The 19,166-nt window shown below is 42.4% G+C and overlaps 1 protein-coding gene across 1 annotated transcript in view; it reads right to left on the bottom strand.

The window, feature by feature from the left end:
• Positions 1–63: 63 nt before the first annotated feature.
• KCNJ16 (potassium inwardly rectifying channel subfamily J member 16) overlaps positions 64–19,166 on the bottom strand; it is a 446,439-nt gene continuing 427,336 nt past the window's right edge. The window contains exon 3 of the mRNA XM_086930974.1: positions 64–3,269. Coding sequence (XP_086787100.1) covers positions 1,961–3,190 — 1,230 coding nt within the window. The 5' untranslated portion in view covers positions 3,191–3,269 and the 3' untranslated portion in view covers positions 64–1,960. The remainder of the gene's footprint in view (positions 3,270–19,166) is intronic.

Below are 19,166 nucleotides of genomic sequence, written 5' to 3'. Positions count from 1 at the left end.
TTGAACATTCAGTTTTTGCTCTTGACAAGTGTCTATTCTACAACTACCATTCAAAAAGAGAGAAGGGTGGGAGAAAAAATGGACACAATCATGCACTTTAGAGTACACTTATTATTCTAGAGACAGGTAATGAATGGATTAGTAGAAAAGAAGTATGTGAACCAAGGGTCTGCAAGGATGGAGAGGCGATATGCTAAGTTGTTAACCTAAAGTGGTGCTGGTGTCTGTAGTGGTTGATCTAAATGTCTCTTCTGCAAAACAGTACCACGTGACTGAGCAGGTGAACGAACATTCGCTTCACATTCTTCGGTTGTTAAGACACATCGTGCTGGGATGCCCTGCATATTGAGCAAGCAGAAAATGACTACAGAGACAAAAGCCCAGAATCAGAAACCAATGTTACAAGGGTAAACTTTTTTCCAGTCTTGTAGTCGTGGGCATTGGTTTTACAGCTAGTTAAGCATGTACTCTCATCGAGGCAGCCCTGCATATAGGTGAAAGCTTAACCAAGCAGACTGTGGAAGAAAAATATGGGAACTGCGAGGAGTGTAACGAGACAGGGTTAACGAGTGGGAGGAGGGAGCCAGACAGAAGGCAGCTTAAAGAAGAAAATAATATGTCAACATTTTGTTGGTCTTTAACCTAAAGGTAACTGTATATAAAATGTAATGCACGCAGCGTAATGGAAAATGCCACATATCTTATGTTAAACTTAAAATACATTTATGTTTAATCCGTGCATTGTCACAGGGTCACATATCAGGTGATGGCAGCTGCCAGGTGTTCCTTTCTAACTTAGGTTTTTCTTTTCCTGTTGCTACAGATGGGACTTTGTCAACCCAGACCTCCTGTGAGCTTCACAGCTTGATTTGTCGAATCCAGCTGCTAGTCGTTACAGTCTCACACGTGGGCATTTTTAGCCACGTCGAATACATGCTCCACAAACTGTATCACTTGCCCTCCTGTCAGACTTGATGCAACAGTGCCTAGTGGGAGCCAGGGAGGCATGCTTGACGATAACTCCAGTGTAGCCTGCCCTGACACATGTAAACGGGTTCTACAGCAGCCCAGCCCTAACCTCTCCCTCTCTTCAGACTGCTGGGCAGTATCACTGTTTTATGGAGTCAAGCTGGATAACATTCTAGCAGATTAATCACCAGGTTGATTTTCTATAGATTAGCTAGAATAAAGGATGGAATTTGGCGAGCTCAGAAGAACTGAGTTGTAGCCAACATCACAGGTATAGGAAACACATAGTAGAATATGCTGTACCAATGTGCAAAAAGATTTGAAAGAATGCCTTTTCTCATAATCTTTTGAAAAGGTGGTAGTTTATTTTCTAACCGCATCATTCCTCAGAACACTTTGCCACCCCTGGGGTTGTCCCCCCATCTATGCAGCCCTCGAGCACGCGCCATAATGTACTTTTTGGTCCCTGAGAAAATGTTTGTGAGCACACATGTATTAGACAGAGATGACGGTCAGGCTGGCTTTGCAGACATATATGTACCTGCACTGTATAGTGGTTCTCTTTCTTTTACACTTTACAATCACGTCCTGTTTTGACTTTGAAAAAAAGAAAATTACCACGAGGCACTCATACTTTGCAATATATTACCACTTCGATATGCCACATTTCCAAAGGAATTCATTACTGCACCTGCCTTGAACAGGATTTCTCGACAGAACCAGTGCAAGTGCTATACATGTTTTGCAAAATGTCTTAAAATGTAGTTGCAACACTCATTCTTCTGTAACAAAGTTTCTCTGTTTGTCATTTGGGCTGAAAATTAATCGATCATCCAGTAAAACCTATGTCTTAGTTATTGATACTGGTATGCTCATTTTTTCGGTGAGTTTTTTAGCTGTATAGTGCTATATGTGAAGGTTGATAACAAATAAGGCAGCAAATTAAACGTTTTTGTTGTTTAATAAAAAATGTGAGCTTCGGATCTTCTGACTAGGTCTGTGAGCTCAATGTAGCGGGACTCAAGCTCGCAAGGCCCTCATCAGAGGATAATTCTCTGGTACTTTGCTTGCTGTGAAGCACTTGTGCTTTCGACTGTGTTACATTTCCGGGCCTTCCAGGTGCGTCTGCAGGTTCATTAGCTGATTGAGTAGCAGCTTGTTCTCTCCTTTGAGATGGGCGATTGTCAGCTCGACTGTACTCTTGTTCATTAAAGTCAAGTTGCTTGGCACTGCAAAAAGGAGCATAGTATTCGGTCATCTCTTCAAACTGGGTTCCATCCACTTTGTAGTACTTTTTCTTCACCTCCAAGATTTCATTGAATCTAAATCCCCAATAGATTTCTCGGGGTAAGTAGGATGTTCTGGACTGGTGTGAAGTTCCAGTTGAGTCTCCAGTGTAGACAAAAGTGACCAAAACCTCAAAGCAGCCTGTAGCCAGAGCTTTCCTGTCCATGCTATATAATGGACTTTCACGGTCTATTTTATGCACAACAGTCACTGGTGCCACTAGAATGACCTTATCATTGACTAGCTTAAGGTCCTTGTACTCCATTGCAATTCTCTTCGTATGATCTTCCTTGTACTGGAGAAGTTGGGCTCTTACAGTTCCTTCCACTACATGGTGTGATCGAAAATCCCCAATGCGCCACATGAGACAAAGCTTACCATCCCTGATGCTTACAATAGCATAGTAACTGAAGCGTATCGTTTGTGCTCTCTTCCGGGCAGTAGCCATTTTAGCCATTGCCGCCCCAATGATAAAAGTATCGATGATGCAACTTAAAACAGATTGGAGAGTCACTAAGATGATTGCAGCCGAACACTCTTCTGTCACACAGCGGTTACCATAGCCAATGGTGGTTTGTGTTTCAAGAGAGAATAAAAATGCTCCACTGAATGTACGGACATTGTCTACACAAGGTATATTGTCTTCCCGGTTTAAGTCACCATGCTGCAGAGCGATGATCCAGAAAATAAAACCGAAGATCAACCAGGACAAAATGTATGATAAAGAGAAAATGACAAGCATGTGGCGCCATTTTATGTCCACCAGTGTAGTGAAAATGTCAGCCACGTAACTCTCCCATTCTCCAAAGATATGCTTGAAGTACACATTGCAGCTCCCATCCTTTTGAAGGAATCGCTTCTGAAATGTTCGTCTGGATACTGTGCTTTCATAATCGGTGCTATAACCATAGGTACTAATGCTTCTGTTCATCATGATACCGCCCACCCTGGAGCGTGTCAAGAAGGCTTGGCGTCAGCGAATATTAGGATGAGTCTTCCTGCTTTAAAAAAATCTAAAGACAAAAAAGTTAAAGAGTGTTTAATTGTTTGATATTGATGCATTATTAGAGTGCTTAAATTGTAATGAACACGTGCAGGAAAGTCAGTTTTCAAAATTGAGGACATTGAAATAAGAAGAGAACATAGGATAGTACAAGGACGATGCAAATGGGCTGATGACATAATAAGCTGATTTCTTGTTTGTCAAGGAGCTTTCCAGATTATAAACAATCACTTCGAGAGGAAAACAGTTCAAAGCATGCATGCATCTATAATAGCAACGTAAGCTCATTGACCAGTGGTCACTTGAGATATTTCTCACTGTTAATGCCCAGGAAAGTGATTACACAAATACCTTTCAGCGAATGTATGACTTATGCAATATCGGACTGAAAATAACCATTGTAATTTGGGAGACATAAGCTGCGTTAGAATTCCTTGGAATCTATAAATGAAGGAAACTTAAAGCCTTTTTTATGAACAATGGGGTAATTTACAGGTGGATGGGTGGATGGAAGCATTAGGCCCATGATGGAAAAATGTTAGACCCATAATGTGTTAGACCATAATGGAAAAGTGGGATCCCAATACAAAGTGCATTACATAACTGTTCTCTAAAGTTGCTCCATTCCTCACATTCTCCATATAATCCCCTGTATTCCTGATTTCAGCTATCTCCCCGCTCACATTCTGTTGTTCCTGTTTGTTCACAGTACATTTTTGTCATGAATGACATATAATTATACAAAGTGGTGGAATGGAGTAATTTCAATAATTTTGCCTAAAAAGTATAATGCAAAGGTCCTGAAATTTCAACCTCCTTCTGACATCCAAACACACTCATGTTAAAAAGGTACAACAGAGTACACATACCTATGCATGTCATCATCGAGCACACTTTTCACATCCTAAACTCCAACTTCACATGCCTTGACCATGCATTGATGGTATCCTAGCCCTCTGGATGTTGGGGGCAACATTTTTGTAGCTGTTTGCATGCGACTGGGCTTCCATATAGACTTTTTCTGTGAACTTTGGCAACATGCATCCTCACGCGATAGGACATAGAACAGAGTTTTGGGTCTGCAGATGTGCAACCAACTAGCTACTAGGGGTATGCAAAATGTACGTACTTATGGTTTGCTTAATTATGCAAATTTTCTGAAAAATCATGTGAAATTCAAATCTGACATATTAGTGCTATATTTTATCATGTAATGTGTTCTCACATTCATCTTGGATGGAGTACCCATTTTGTGCTAAAAAAAGAGCACAAAGCACGAAAGTGCTGTGAACAACAATCAATTGTGTTCTGTATGTTCATATTGATCACATGCTCCCACATTACTATTGTTACAAAAAGAGACTTGAGATTATGCACTTTGGTGTAATAGCGAATGTTGTACTTGGCCCTCTCTTTAGGGTCATATTCAAAAGACTTTGTCTTCAACCTGTCTGCCTTCAGAATTTCGTTTTTGTTGGCTTTAGGACTCTGTGCACTTTACCACTGCTAACCAGTGCTACAGTGCTGGGGCTCCTTCCTTAAAACATGGCAAAACTGGCCTAAACCTGACTGGCACATTTAAATTCCTTATAAATCGTTAGTAAAGTGTTAAAGCCCGTACCCAGGGTCTAAAAATTAAATGTTACTAGTAGCCTGCAGCATTTATTGTGCCAACCTCATAAGTAGCTTTTCAAACCATAGCTCAGGCTTGCCATTGCAGCCTGAGTGCAGCTTTAAACTGCCAATTTGATCTTCCTAAATAGCCCTTTTGCCAGGTCTAAAACTCCCTTTTTAATACATATGTCACTCTAAGATTGGCCCTAAACAGCACATAGGGGCAGTGCATTTCAAAAGGTGGGCATGTGCTTTTGAGTTTTACCCATGTCCTGGTAGTGTAAAACTCCTGAATTCTTGTTCACTACTGTACGGCCTTCTTCTCCCATAGCATAACACTGGGCTGCCCTATTACATTTAATACGTGATTATTACCTTTGTTGGGAAATGTTGAAATGCCATGGTTGCTCTCTAATGAATTGTAATTTAAAATAATCTTTAATGGTAAAGTCAGATTTGAATTCTGAAAATTATACTTTTATAAAATTGTGTTTATCTTGTCCTAGCCATTTGGTGAATGCGACCTGTGTCCTGGGTCACATGAATATGACTAGAGTGGAAGTTGACCTTTGTGTATTCCTCCTAGAAAGTGAGGACTGTGACTAGAGTGGCTGTTGACCTTTGTGCATTCATCCCAGTGAGACAAGGGGGGAATATATGTTGGCAGGATGGCTCATGGGAACTGACATGTTCCCTGCCCTACTTATATTTCAGCTCTGCTGCATCAGCACACACACAAAACGTAGCTCTAGTGTTTTGTCAACCCAGACCCCTTGGAGTCTGGGCAGGGAGGAAGGGATTTCCGGTATAAAATCAGGCCCTGAGATCCACTCTTCGGTTCACTTCTGAACCGGTGAAGAATACTCAGAAGGCCTGTCCTGTACTTCAGAGGACTGCCCAGCTTCTTGAGGCCTGCGTTGCACTTCAGAGATCTGCCCTGCTACTGGAGGTGGAGGAATGCCTTGCTGCTTGAACCCAGGACTACCAACATGACTCCAAGGGCTACTTGGCTGGCCTCCTGTTCAGAGATACAAGGACACAAAAAGCTCCAACAACTTGAAACCTACAGCTGGACCATGACTGAAGTGAGTCATGCATTCCCCCTAGTCCTGGATCCCTGGAAGTTGTGCTAAAAGTGCCCAAACAGCCTAAAACCAAAACTTGAGACTCAAGAAAAATTTCTGCCAAAAAGTGTCCAGTGAAGTAAGTGGAGACTGATACCTAATTGCTCACTGAAATACCCAAGGTGCATCTCCAATCAGCCTGACTACGGAGTAGTTCCCCTTTTGTTTTTTTCAGTGAATTGCTAAGTTTTGTAAAATTTTATTTCCAAATTATGATGTTCATGTTAGCATTTAAAGAACCTTGGAAATTCACTGAAAAACCAAAGGCTACAGGGACGTTATTGTTAGAAAATGGAATTTAAAAAACCTTTGTAATTCACTGAAAAAACAAAGGTTACAGGGACGTTATAATTAGGCTCAGGTTTCACTCAATCAAAGCCAGTGAAAGTCAGCCATTATAGTTATTGAGCTAACTATAACTCACGCCCCTTCAATGCCTGCTTATGACCTCACATATTACGTCACTCATGACATGGTCAGTGACATCACTGATGATATCACTCATGACATGTCAAATGACATCACTGATGACATCATCCAGTGACTGAGTTGTTTTAAAACATGTACGTATGTTAAATATGTATACCAAGGTGTATTGATGAATCAGTGAGTGTATGAGTGCCTGTTTGGATGATTCAATGGGTGAGTGACTGACTGTATCAGTGAATAATTAGGTGGGTCAGTGAATGTATGGGTGAGCTACTGATTGTGTGAATATCTGTATTAGTCTGTCAGCTGGTGTCTAAGTGAAGTACAAGTGTGTGAGTGGGTACATAAATTTCTGTATGGTTGAATGATTGGTTGCCTGTGTACCTCTATGGATGTCTGATTGTCTGTGTGGGAGGTGAGGGAGTGTGTGACTGCCTGTATGGATGAGTGAGTTGGTGAGTCAGTGGTTGTATGGGTTAGTGAGTGCATGTGTGAGAGACTGTTTGAGTGAGTGGGTGTGTGTATGGCTGTGTCGGTGAATGAGTGTATGTGTCAGTGGTACATGGATGAGTTAATGTGTATGTGAAAGGCCGTATAGGTGAATGATGTGGTTTGTGAGTGAATGTCAGTGTTAGGTAATAAATACCAACAATTAAATAAATGGTATTAAATAATTCTTAATTATGTATTACCTAATTTACTTCCCATCCTATCCCACTACAAATTCAGCTATGTGCTATGACACTTAAATAACTAATTAAGATTTCATAACAAATTCTTAATAACTTAATATGACAAGCTACATTTTAACCTTTATATAAAATATAAACAATAGTAAGACATAAAATTATGTTATCAATTAAAATGCATTTAAATTACTAGAATATGTGGATTTTTAAAGTGCACGGCTCCCCGTAGGCTTCCCACCCCTTGCTAAGACAAAGCATTGCTTTAGAACTTGTGGAGAAACATAGGGGGGCTATTAATGTGAATATAGACATTTTTGCTGTTTTCTGAACTGTGATTTGTTATTTAGGAATCTTAATTCTATAGGGAATGTGTTCCAAAGTTTGGGGATGGGATACGATGAGATAGGAAAAGGACCTACTTCCCCATCTGGCCTTGTGAATCCTAGGTACCTTCAAGAATCAACCCATAGAGGATCTTAAAGCCGTACTGGGGGATTAGGGGGTCAAGAATGCCCTTAACATAGTGGGTCCTTTTGTGCTTAGATCTCTATGCGCCAGACAGAGGGCCTGTTTATGAATAATACCAGTCCGACTGCCCGACGGCCATGGCGGCGGTCTCAAGAAGAACGCCACCCCCACTGTATTATGATGTTCCTGGTGGGCTGGTGATGGTTTTCTGATAGCGGAGCCTATTCTTTCATATGTGTCAATGCAGGAGTGTGTTTTTCAATTGCAGTGTACACATATACCCGACACATATGGCCAAATACCTGCTACGAGTACTTTCACTTTGCTGGAGTCTAGACCATATGTGCCCAGTCCAATCAATGGGTAAGTAGCATAAAACTGGCTTACCTGGATTTCGGCGCCAGCAGGGATGTATTTTTTCGGGGTCAAGATACTGTTGTGAAGGGGAGTCCTGGTGGAAGGGATCCACGTCGGTGACTCAAGGGAGGAAATGGAAATGGGTGAATATGCACCCTAAATCCTTGGATTCTGCTGACTCAAACAGCCAGTCCCATCGCTACGGTCGACTTGTCAGAAAGCCAACTCGTAATTTAGATGGTGGTGAACTTCTCTGTACTACCCTATGACAGCTGCTTTTCCCTGAATGGCGAGGAGGTGGTCGGTGAATGGCTGGCAGTGTCAATGATGCTCCAGTAGTCTTTCATTCAGCAAGCCACCAAACTAATAATACCGTCGGCGTATTGCGTAGTCAGTGGCGGTGAATCCAACGCCACCCCAAAGCTGGTTGAAGACCACCAAACTCATAACCAGGCTCAGAATGTTTTAAATTGTATCCTATCTTCAATGGGGAGCCAGTGCAGAGAAGCTACAGCACTGTTTGCTGAGGCAAATTGTATGACCTTACATAGGATCCTTGCTGCCACAATTTGGACAACATGGAGACTTTTGATGACATATTTGGCAGAGCCAATGTACAGGGAGTTCCTGTAGTCCAGCCAGGAGAGAACAAGGTATTGGACCACAAATATTCTGACACACACAGGATCATGTCTGAGGGTGCCAAAACAAGTCAACACAAGTATTTTGGCCTGTGTATCCATTGAAAGGGAATTGTCCAGCCACATCCAAGGGCTTTTGATAGTGGGGGAGGGGATGATTGGATTGCCCAAACATTCTGGCCACTCATTGGGTGGTTGGAGGTCAGGTCTGTTCCCCAGAATTATCAGCTTAGTTTTTCCCCATTCAGTTTTAAGCAGCAGCTCTTCAGCTACTTGTATACTTTTTCCAAGTAGGGAGACTACTTTTGGGACTGTGAGCCTTTTTCATGGGTGAGGGAGACAACCAATTGTATGTTGTCAGCATATGATAATATTGACACCCTAAACTCCAGAAAAATATCTGCCAACAGGCACATGTACAGGTTAAAAAGTGTGGGACTGAGGGCAGAACCCTGTGGGACCCCACACTTCAAGGGAAGATGTCAGAGTAGCAAAAATTCTCACACATTTGGAAATGTCTCTCCTCCATAAAAGAGGTGAGCCAATTAAGAGTGGTGCTCTTTATTCTGGCTTCACCAATTCTGTACGTAGGTATCATGTCAACTGTTTCGAACGCTGCACTTAGGTCCAGGAGGATGATAGCAGCTGTTCCTTACTGGTCCAGCAGCATTTTCAATTCCTCTGGTACTGCCAATGGGACAGTTTCCAGACGGTGGTGTGTATGGAATCCCATCTGGGAAGTGTTCAGTGAATGATTTTCTTCAAGGAATGCAGAAAGTGTTTGGGTGACATCCTAGCACCTTGTCTGGGAACGGGGAGATTGGGCTATAGTTCCCTGGGCATGTCGGGTTGAGAATGTAATTATTTAGCAAGGGTTTGACCACCACGTGTTGGAAATAAACAATATTTGTAACCACTATCTTAGTGAAAATGATACTAAATACATTGATATTATTTACAACAATATCACTTACCTCAAAAACAATATTCTTGTCAATAACATCTGTTCATGATGATATTTGTGTTTCACAATCTTTTAATTCCATTATTTCTGTCTTCTGATATTTTTAAAAAGTCATTCTGTCCAACTGCATTTCTTCAGAGTTTGAAAGTAACCTGAGACTGGAAGCCAATCCACTCTCTACATCAAATCCACAATTCATTGCGGTGTGCCACTACTTTCAACTTTGCCCCATTATGTATGTATGTGTGTAGCCAATTTATAAAGCGCAGGAATCACCCCGAAGGGGTATCTCCATACTGCCAGAGAGCGAGAGTCAAACAGGAACAAAATACCACAGCTTAAACTTTGAATATTCCGTCTTCAGGAGTTTTCCGAAGCAGATGTGGCTGGGGCATTTACGAAGGTCCTCTGGTAGGGTATTCCAGTATTTCAGAGCCAAATAGGGCGCAGTTTTGCCACCAGACCGAATTTTCCTAAAGCAAGGGACCACTAACAGCTCCTTGCCTTCCGAACTGAGCCGCCGATTTCGACAGTAAAATTAAACTTGTCTGCCAGATAGCTTGGGCTCGCACAATATAAAGCTTTATCTGCGAGACAACATAGCTTACATGTAATTCTCTGGCATATGGGGAGCCAATGGAGAAGTTTCAACAATGGTCCAGGGGAGGTACAAGGTGGTTTCTTAAGGGACAGGCGTGCTTCTGGACAATTTGCAATCTGCTAAGAAGTGATCCATTTGCGGCTGCCAGTAAGGCATTGTAGTAGTCCAGGTGACCAATAATCAGAGCCTGAATTAAGGTTCTGCATACAGAGAGGGGCAGCCATGGAAACACTCTATGCAGAAGGCTTAGCGTATGGTAACAGGTCCCTAAAGTGGTCAAAATGTGGTCCTTCATAGATAACTGTGCATCCAGCCGGACCCCTAGGTTTTTTGCCACAGAGGTTGGAGAGGGAGCAGGGCCCATCACTGTTGGCCACCACTCAGGGGACCCGGCGGTTTGTGCAGCGCCAAACAGCAAAATTTCAGTTTTTGACGCATTTAGCTGTAAAAAATGTCCCGTCGTCCACTCTGATATGGCTAACATTTCCCTAGCAAAGCAATGGTCAACTAACTCCATAACTCCACTTTATCAAAAGACAGGAGTAGTTGTGTATCGTCCACATAGGAGAAAGGTATAAAGCCGTACTCCCGGATGACTTAGTAAGGGGAGCCACATAGATACTAAACAGGGTCAGGCTCAAACAAGAGCCCTGGGGCCCCCCCTTAGTGAGCTTCAAGATTTGGGATTGGAAAGGGCCCAGGTTGATGGTCTGAGAGCGCTGATCTAAGAAGTTTACCAACCAATCAAGAACTTGTCCCTGTAGACCGGCCTCTCTCAGTCGCAATATCAGTTTCCGATGAGAGACCGTGTCAAAGGCTGCTGTCAGATCTAATAAGACCAACAACACTGCTTTATTATCATCTAAGGCCAATTTGATAAAATCAGTGACCCCAATGAGAGTTGTCTCTGTGGAATGGTTGGATCTGAACCCAGACTGTGAGGGATCAAGGATGCCATTGCCATCACGATAGTTCAATAATTGGGTATTATTATAACTTTCCACCAACTTGCTCATGAGTTCAAGGAGTGAGATGGGTCCATAATTGGAGAGTACTTCGGCCAGCATCTGATCTTTCTTCTTAATAGGAAGCACTTGGGCAGCCTTCCAATCCAAAGGCAAGTTCCCTTCTCTTAAAGAGGTGTTCAAGATCTTAGCAAAGGAGCGGCCAGGAGAGGAGCAACGAGAGCATACTTATGAGCGGGCATAATATCCAGAGGAGACCAGAATTAGCCTTTTTTAACATGGCTTCCACCTGCGAGACCTGAATGAGATTAAATTGATTCAGGCCTTCACCTAAGCTTTCAATTAGTACAGATACAGGATGAAAAGGCAACACATGATCAATGTTTTGGGGAAATTGATTGTAAATTAGGTTAATTTTGTCATCAAAGTACACCGCTATACTATCGCACAGTTCCTGCGAGGGGATGGTCTGTTTGGCGCATGTAGTAGGATCGGTGAAGGATATCAGAACTTTATAAAGATCCTTTGATGAATTTCCTGCCAGATTAAGTTTAATTATAATATGAACTTTGAGTGCCTTTTTAAAATTCATATGGTAGGTGGAGAGGGCTAGTTTAAGTTTAACTCTTTCACTTTCCAGTTGAGATTTACGCCAAGATTCTTCTAGGCATTTGCCACTCGATTTTTCACTGCATAAGTCAGCAGTGTACCAGTCTTCACTTTTTTTTCACAAGTTACTAAGCTGGTAAGTCACAGGAGCCAACCTATTTATCACCTCACTTAAGGTATCATTAAAGGCACTAAGGGGCATATTATCAAGGGGGTTTATCTCCGCTTTTTTGGCTTTAAAAGCCAAGAAAGCGGAGATAAAATTAACTCCCTATTACCTAGCTGCCGCTAACACCAGTTAGCAACAGCTAGTAGGAGATAGCGACCATCTTAAGCCCCACTTTGCATGTCAGTGATATTTATCACTAATGAGATGCAAAGTGGGCGTGCCAAGATGTGAGCGACTGAAAACAGTCGCTAACATCGCTATCTCCTATTACCAACTTTTGGAGATATTCGCGCTAAGCGGGAATATCTCCAAAAGCTACCACCTGCCCTGAGCAGTTCTTAGCCATGTTATCCAATGGGAGGTGGATAACATGGCTAAGAGCATAGCTTGCTAATGCATGAATATCGCTGACTTTTCAGCGATATTCATGCTTTGCGGCGATTTTTACCGCATTTGCGTTAAACCTTGGTAATACCAAGGTTTATTTGCGGTACAAATCGCCGCAGCGCTGCAGTAAATTTTTGTCTCTAACCAAGCAATAGCGATAATTATCGCTATTGCTTGGTAATATGCCCCTAAGTTTCATGGTGACATCCATATATTAATTAAAAAGTGGTGGGAAGTATATTTTACTACAAGAGTCAAGCGTGACTTTATGCCTGTGCCTTTGAAGAGTGTTCAGGGGACGTCCCATCACTAAGTGTTTGCGGCATCTGTTTATCCGAAAAGGAATCATAAAGTGGTCTGACCACATCAGCGCGCAGGCGGGATCAGCAACCATAAGGGAAGAATTGGTAAATATAATGTCCAGTGTGTGACCAGCTGAATGTGTAGGCCCCGAATTGATCATACCGAAGCCTAGAGTGGATATGTCAGCTAAGAAATTCGCCACCTCTATATTCTCCTTCTCTTTACTATGGATATTGAAATCACCAAGTAACAGTGAGTGTTTAGAAGTGATAATGTGAAGCACAATTTTCTCCACTAATTTTAAGTTGAAATCTTTTAGTGGCCCAGGAGGGGGGGGGCGATAAATAAGAGTGCCCTTTACATTTTCCTGGGGTGTCAGCACAGTTTTAAATATACATATTTCCATAGTGTTATCTGAGATGGAATCAATCACTGTAGCTTGCAGTGCTTTTCTATAGATTATGGCAACCCCCCTACCCACTTTCCCTGGTCTGTCCAACCTAAGATTCTGATAGTTGTCCGGGAGGGCTACAGCAATATCCGGCATGGAGGTGGGTTTTTAGACATGTCTCTTTTTTCTGAGCAGACCAGATCCCAGATTTTGGTTGTGTGTTTAGGCAACAATCGTACGTTAGCCAGGAATCCACTCCAGGAAGGCAGTTGATTAGAATAGTGGGGACTAGATTGACTAGGAGTAGCCCTCTCCTCCTTTGTCAGACTTTCACTGCTTGCATTGGTACCTTGTGTGTCCAATGAATTAGGGGTGCATACGACCATGGAACAGGGATGTGTCTCAGCTGTAAAAGTTGAGAGGACTTGTTGATGAGCCTGGGAACTGTAGCTACCACCAACCGGGCAGAATCTCTGGCTCCTGATGATGAACAGGTGCGGACGGGCGCAGACGGGCTTGCTTTAGGCACACCTTCGGTGAGCCTGCTGCACGACTGTCCAAGCATCCAAATTAAATAATGCGGCGGGCCACTAGAGCGCTAACCTCAGTTTTGGAAAATTACAGGAAGTGCCACAGGGTTATCTCAGCAAGCCGTAACTTCCTCCAGACAAACGGGACAACCTGCGCTGGACTGGGAAGGATTGCTGATGGAGCCACATACCGAGTAAGAAGTCAAACAAACTATACTTTATGTTAAAAGTCAAAAGCTAGAGCAAAGAAATGTGTGAGTAATATGGGGGCTAAAAACAAAACACATAGCACACAGTTTTAAAGTAGCAGGTTAGAGCCTAAACAGTTGGGCCCGCTATACGAGCACTTAGTAATTGCATGGTCAAGTGTCTTACTTTGTGCAAACCAAAGTGCCTCTACCGCATGACTAGATATCTGTGGTTGGTGCTTTGATCTATTAGGGTCTAGTTTAGTTTTTATGGAAAACTTTGAAAATTCATTACTATGGTTCTACTGCTTGGAATTTTGTCCAAATAATTTATGACATTTGTCTCTATTTTTCTAAATTGGTGTGGGATTTTCTCGTGTTGTTTTTTCACTTTATTACTGTTTAAGTGCTGCATTAATAATTACACATTTCCTCTAAGTTAGGCCTGACAGCTTTAATGCCAAGCTATCAGAGGGTTAAGCCCAGGCTAATTTAGTTGCTTTCTGTGGTTCACCCTGACAGGGCTTGTGGTTGTTGCTTGCAAGGGGCTCACACCCCCTTAACCAAAAACTCAATTTCTCACAGTATTATTTTGGGAATTTCATGTAACAAACAGAACATGAAATGCCAGACATTTAGCAAGATTAAACTGGTGTAATGAAAATTTCACAGAGCCTATTAGTGACATAATTTGTCGACTGAGCTGCTATCTTACTGGCTGCATCAAAGTGGTTGGAAAGTGCTGAGTCAAGATCAATGGAGGACTATAACACATCCGCATGTACCATCTTGAGACACCACTGTTGCATTTACCATGATCTCACATCCAAACTAGCATTGCAATATGAATCCACTAACACATCACATACTCACTCAATAATTCCTAGATTACATTGTATGCCTTTGTAGATTGTTCAAGAACAATAATATTTTGAAGTCACATGATATTGCCTCAAGGCAAACATATTCAATATTAGATTTGCAAAAAAAAGCAGTTATTAGTGGTGAGGGTGTAAGTCCTTTTCATGTATTAAGTTAAAATTCTTGGCAGGTCCAGCACACAAGTTCAATAAAACAATCCTGGACTCAACCCTTGGTAGGTATGGTAAATAGCGGACATGCTTACTGTGATAAATATGGGATTTAGCAAATCATTTACAACATTCTTTTTAAATTAAACCAAAACCTTCCTCTTCCCCCCACCCTGCTAACCCTGCATAAACCCCAGTCTGTGTATCACCTCTGTCCTATAGCGCCAGGAAACCCATGGTGTCAGTGCGCTCTACAAATTTCATTTAATAATAATAATAATGAATACTGTATTTAGCAGTACCGAAACAGTTAAGCAGTTAAAACAAAGCACAATAAAAACTAAATAAGAAAAATGACACAAAAATGAATACAATCCAGATAGGAGAACGGGGGATAGATTTTAAGGTATAGGCCAAGATGCACCAATAAAAAGTAAAGCATCAATCAACGTTATTGCTCATGGTTTACTAGAACCTATGTGAAATTTCAGGCCCACTGTAATGGAGTGGAGGTCTGATACACCAAGCAGCTGTGGCGTCTCCTCAGCTAAGGCAGAGGAGCATCGGCCCCTCCGTGCCAGCCTCAAAACTTGAAAATAAAGCGGCTAGAAACCGGGTTTATTATTGTTTTACTTTTCAAGTTCTACTCCTGGGAGCAGCATCATTGCGGGGTAGTCAGGAGTGGCAATGGATGGCATTTGTTATCAAAAGATGTGTTTTTTGACAAACCATTGTTTGCACATACTAGATCCAAGAATATAAAAGAGATAATAAAACAATCTCAGACTAGAACAGGCAATGTTCGACATAGAGGCATGATGAAGTGCCACAATTGTGGTCACTGCGGTAACGCAATGGTAGGGGATGTTTTTACACATCCACAGACAGGCAAGCATATATAACTGAGGCACACGTCGGATTGCAACACCAGCATGGTAGTCTATGCCATCAAATGCCCTTGCGGGCTGGTATATGTGGGTAAAACCACTAGAAAGGTTAAGGTCCGCATAACAGAGCACAAAAGCCTGATAAGAACTTGCAATCCCAAATCCAACTTAGCAATGCACTGGAAAGAGAGACAGCACACGATCCCACAATTGCGTTTCACTGTGTTAGAAAGTATAAATCAGGAGGTACATGCTGACACCAATCGCCAATTATCACAAAGGGAGACATACTGGATTCGCAGTTTGAATATGCTAGAACCGGATGGACTCAACGATAAAATTGAATTTGCATGTTTTCTGTAATAAGCATATGTATTGTGTACAACAATTGTTATTATCATTGACAGTTTGAACAGCAACTTTGTCACAACCAGCACTCACTTAGTTGAGATGTATGCATTAGCACCCCTTTATTTTCAATTTTTTTTTTTCAGGTACACGCTCTTTAATAATGTCCAATTTGTCACATCATTCACCTAAATCCCTGATCACACGCACCATTGACTAGCTAAAAATGGCTCCCGTTGTAGTGTTTAGCCCATAGAGTCCGTTTTTAGTGTTTATGCGGAAACGGTAGTCAACTCATAAGAACGGTGGAGAGACAGCGTCTTTGAACGCAAGACGACGAGAGAAGTGACAGGTTTCTGGCAGCAAGGTAACGAGAGGCACGGATGCGGGTCAAGGGTGGGGAGATGACAGGATTCGGCAGCGGGGCATTAACGGCACTGTGTGTGTTTTTTTCAGTTTAAGAAAACGAAAGGCCAGGCATCATTGACGCTCACTCACATGGGAGAACGTTCATCGATATAGGTAGGCGGCAGTCTGTTTTTGTTCTTAGAGTTTTCAGAAATGGCCGGCATAGATAGTTACCATCTTGTTTTACCCATTTAGGAATATCACACTTTTTACAGCACAGTCGTGAATTGCATCGAGTCAGGTACACGTTTATTACTATATCCATTTGGATATGGACACAGTGTGTTACGTGGTCGTTTTTATATTTTGCTTTCAGACACTCTGGTGAAGGCTAAGCTAAGCTGGTACTCGTTATGACAAACTTGCACTAGAATTGATATGCACATGAGGTGGAGTCTGGGGCTCTCTAATTCCAAATTCTGATTATTGTTACTGTGTTGATTTTGATTACAGTATTCCCCTGATGAAGGTATTGTTATACCGAAATGCATTGGGATTAACTGAAAAAGATGAATGGATGTACATGAAGTAATGTACCACAAGACAGAAGAACAAAGTACAAGAAAAGAAAACTACCATTAAAATATGATGTTCTTCATTTGATTAGTTTATATTTCTTGATGTAGAGGAATATGGACATTGCTTTGGTTGAATGAACCTTTGTATGTATTGTTTTGAAACATTAATCTTTGATATCATGTATCACTGTGGCTTATAGAGCACCCCGCGGGGGCCTGTGAAAAGTGCGTCGCTTTCAAACAGTATCTGTTTGTGTTATTCCTAATAAATTCTGCGCAATGGGTGCTGTTTGAATTGGGGGTCTCTAGTTGGCAGAGGTAGGTACCTTTGTCCAAATAGGGACCCTTGCTTTTAGTTAGGGTAAGGGGCTACACTTCTAAAATAACCCCTGCTCACTCCCTTGGTAGCTTGTCATGAGCAGACAGGCTTAGCAGACAGGCTTATCTCAGAGGCAGTGTGTGAAGCATTTGTGAACACATACAGTAATACAGTGAAAACACTACAAAATGGACACCACACCAGCTTAAATAAATAAGTTATCTTTACTAGACTTAACACAAGATCAATCAACACAAATCCACAATACTGTAATCAAAAATAAGATTTTAAAATGGTAGAAAATAACTTAGTTCAATGTAGATGGTAAATGCGACACCCTCAAAGTACCTTGGATGCGTCACGCACAACAAACAAAAGGGTCGCAGGGAAGTTGATGCACCATTGCTTACACTCAGGGGAGTGAATGCGTTGGTTCCTTACTGCTGCGCAGGGGAGGTGAGACTCGCTTCCTTACTGTGTGGGAAGTTGATGCGTTGTTTCTTACTGCGGCCCGGTGACAATGCGACAAGATGGCATCTTGATGAGAGGCGACAATCTGGTGCGACGCAACAAAATGGCATCTTTGATGCAATATGACAACGTTGGATTCGATGCGTGCACGCCCGCTGGCCGTGCGGCAAACTCTGTAACTTCTGAGCTGCGACAAGCCCTGCGACACGCTTCTCCAGTGATGCGGCAGTGACACGCTTCTCCGGTGATGCAACATGCTTCATCAATGATGCGACGGCGAAAAGCTGCGGCACACTTCTTCGTTGATGCGATGGCAACTGCTACGGCGGCGACAGGCTTCTCCTAGTTGCGTCGCGCTTCCAGCTCCCAGAGACACGCAGTCTTCTCAGAGTGCCCAAACAGCATTAGACACCTCTCTGAAGGAAGAATTCCCAGCAAGGGAATTCAGGGGAGATGATGGTGAAGTGTTGTATCCCTGAGACTTCAGGCAGGAGGCAAGGTCACTTCAAGCCCTCGGAGATTCTTCCTCAAGATTATGAAAATTTCACAAAAGTCCTTTTCCCCTTTCCTTGGCAATAAAGTAACCACTGGAGGCCAACCCCAGAAATAGCAAAACAGCACAGGGGCAGTCTCCTCCTTTGGCAAAGGATTGTCTTGATTCCCTGAAGTGATCTAAAGTTCTGGGGTCTGAGTCCTAATATTTATACTATTAAATCCTTTGTCCTCCTTTGCCCAGTAAAACCCAGTTCTGTGCAGTTTCCTGGCAGGAGGTGGAGACATCATTATTGAAAGCAGACCTGGCCCAAGTAGCTGAAAGGAAATCTCCTACCCTTACTCTCCATTCTATGAGGGTTCCGGTCAGTGAAAGGAAATCTCCGCCCCCACTCTCTATTCAATGCAGGTCCTATTCAGCCCAGTCCTGACCCATCAAACTGCTGGAGCCAAGACCCTCTCCAGCCCCTGTCACTCACAAATCAGACATGGAATACACAAACCTAGCAGAGGCATGCTTGAATGGTTAGGCAAGAAAATACCTACTTTCTAAAAGTGGTATTTTCAAACACACAATGTAAAAAACACCTTCACTAAAAGATATATTTTAACATTCTGAGTTCAGGCATACTAAACTCAAATTTCTACCTAATTCCCTGAGTCAGTTAGGATTATAAGATGTTATAATCAAAATGCCCATTCTGGCCTATGGGAACAGGTAGCCTTGCAATATTGAAAAACAAAAGTGGCTGTAATTCACTATCAGGACATGCCACACACAACAGGGCATGTCCTACCTTTTACATACAATGCACACTGCCCATGGGGGTACCTTGGGCCTACCTTAGGGGTGACTAACATGTAGAAAGGGAAGGTTTAGGGACTGGCAAGTGTGTGCACTTGCCATGTCGACATGGCATCCCCAGGCTGCACACAGGTTCTGCAATGGCATGCCTGAGTGACATTTTACCAGCTGCTTCTGTGGGTGGCACAACAAGTGCTGC

This window comes from Lissotriton vulgaris, chromosome 7 (genome assembly GCF_964263255.1).
Source record: "Lissotriton vulgaris chromosome 7, aLisVul1.2, whole genome shotgun sequence".
NCBI lineage: Eukaryota > Metazoa > Chordata > Amphibia > Caudata > Salamandridae > Lissotriton > Lissotriton vulgaris.
The sequence above is the reverse complement of the archived record's forward strand: the minus strand, read 5'-3'. Positions and strand labels throughout refer to the sequence as shown.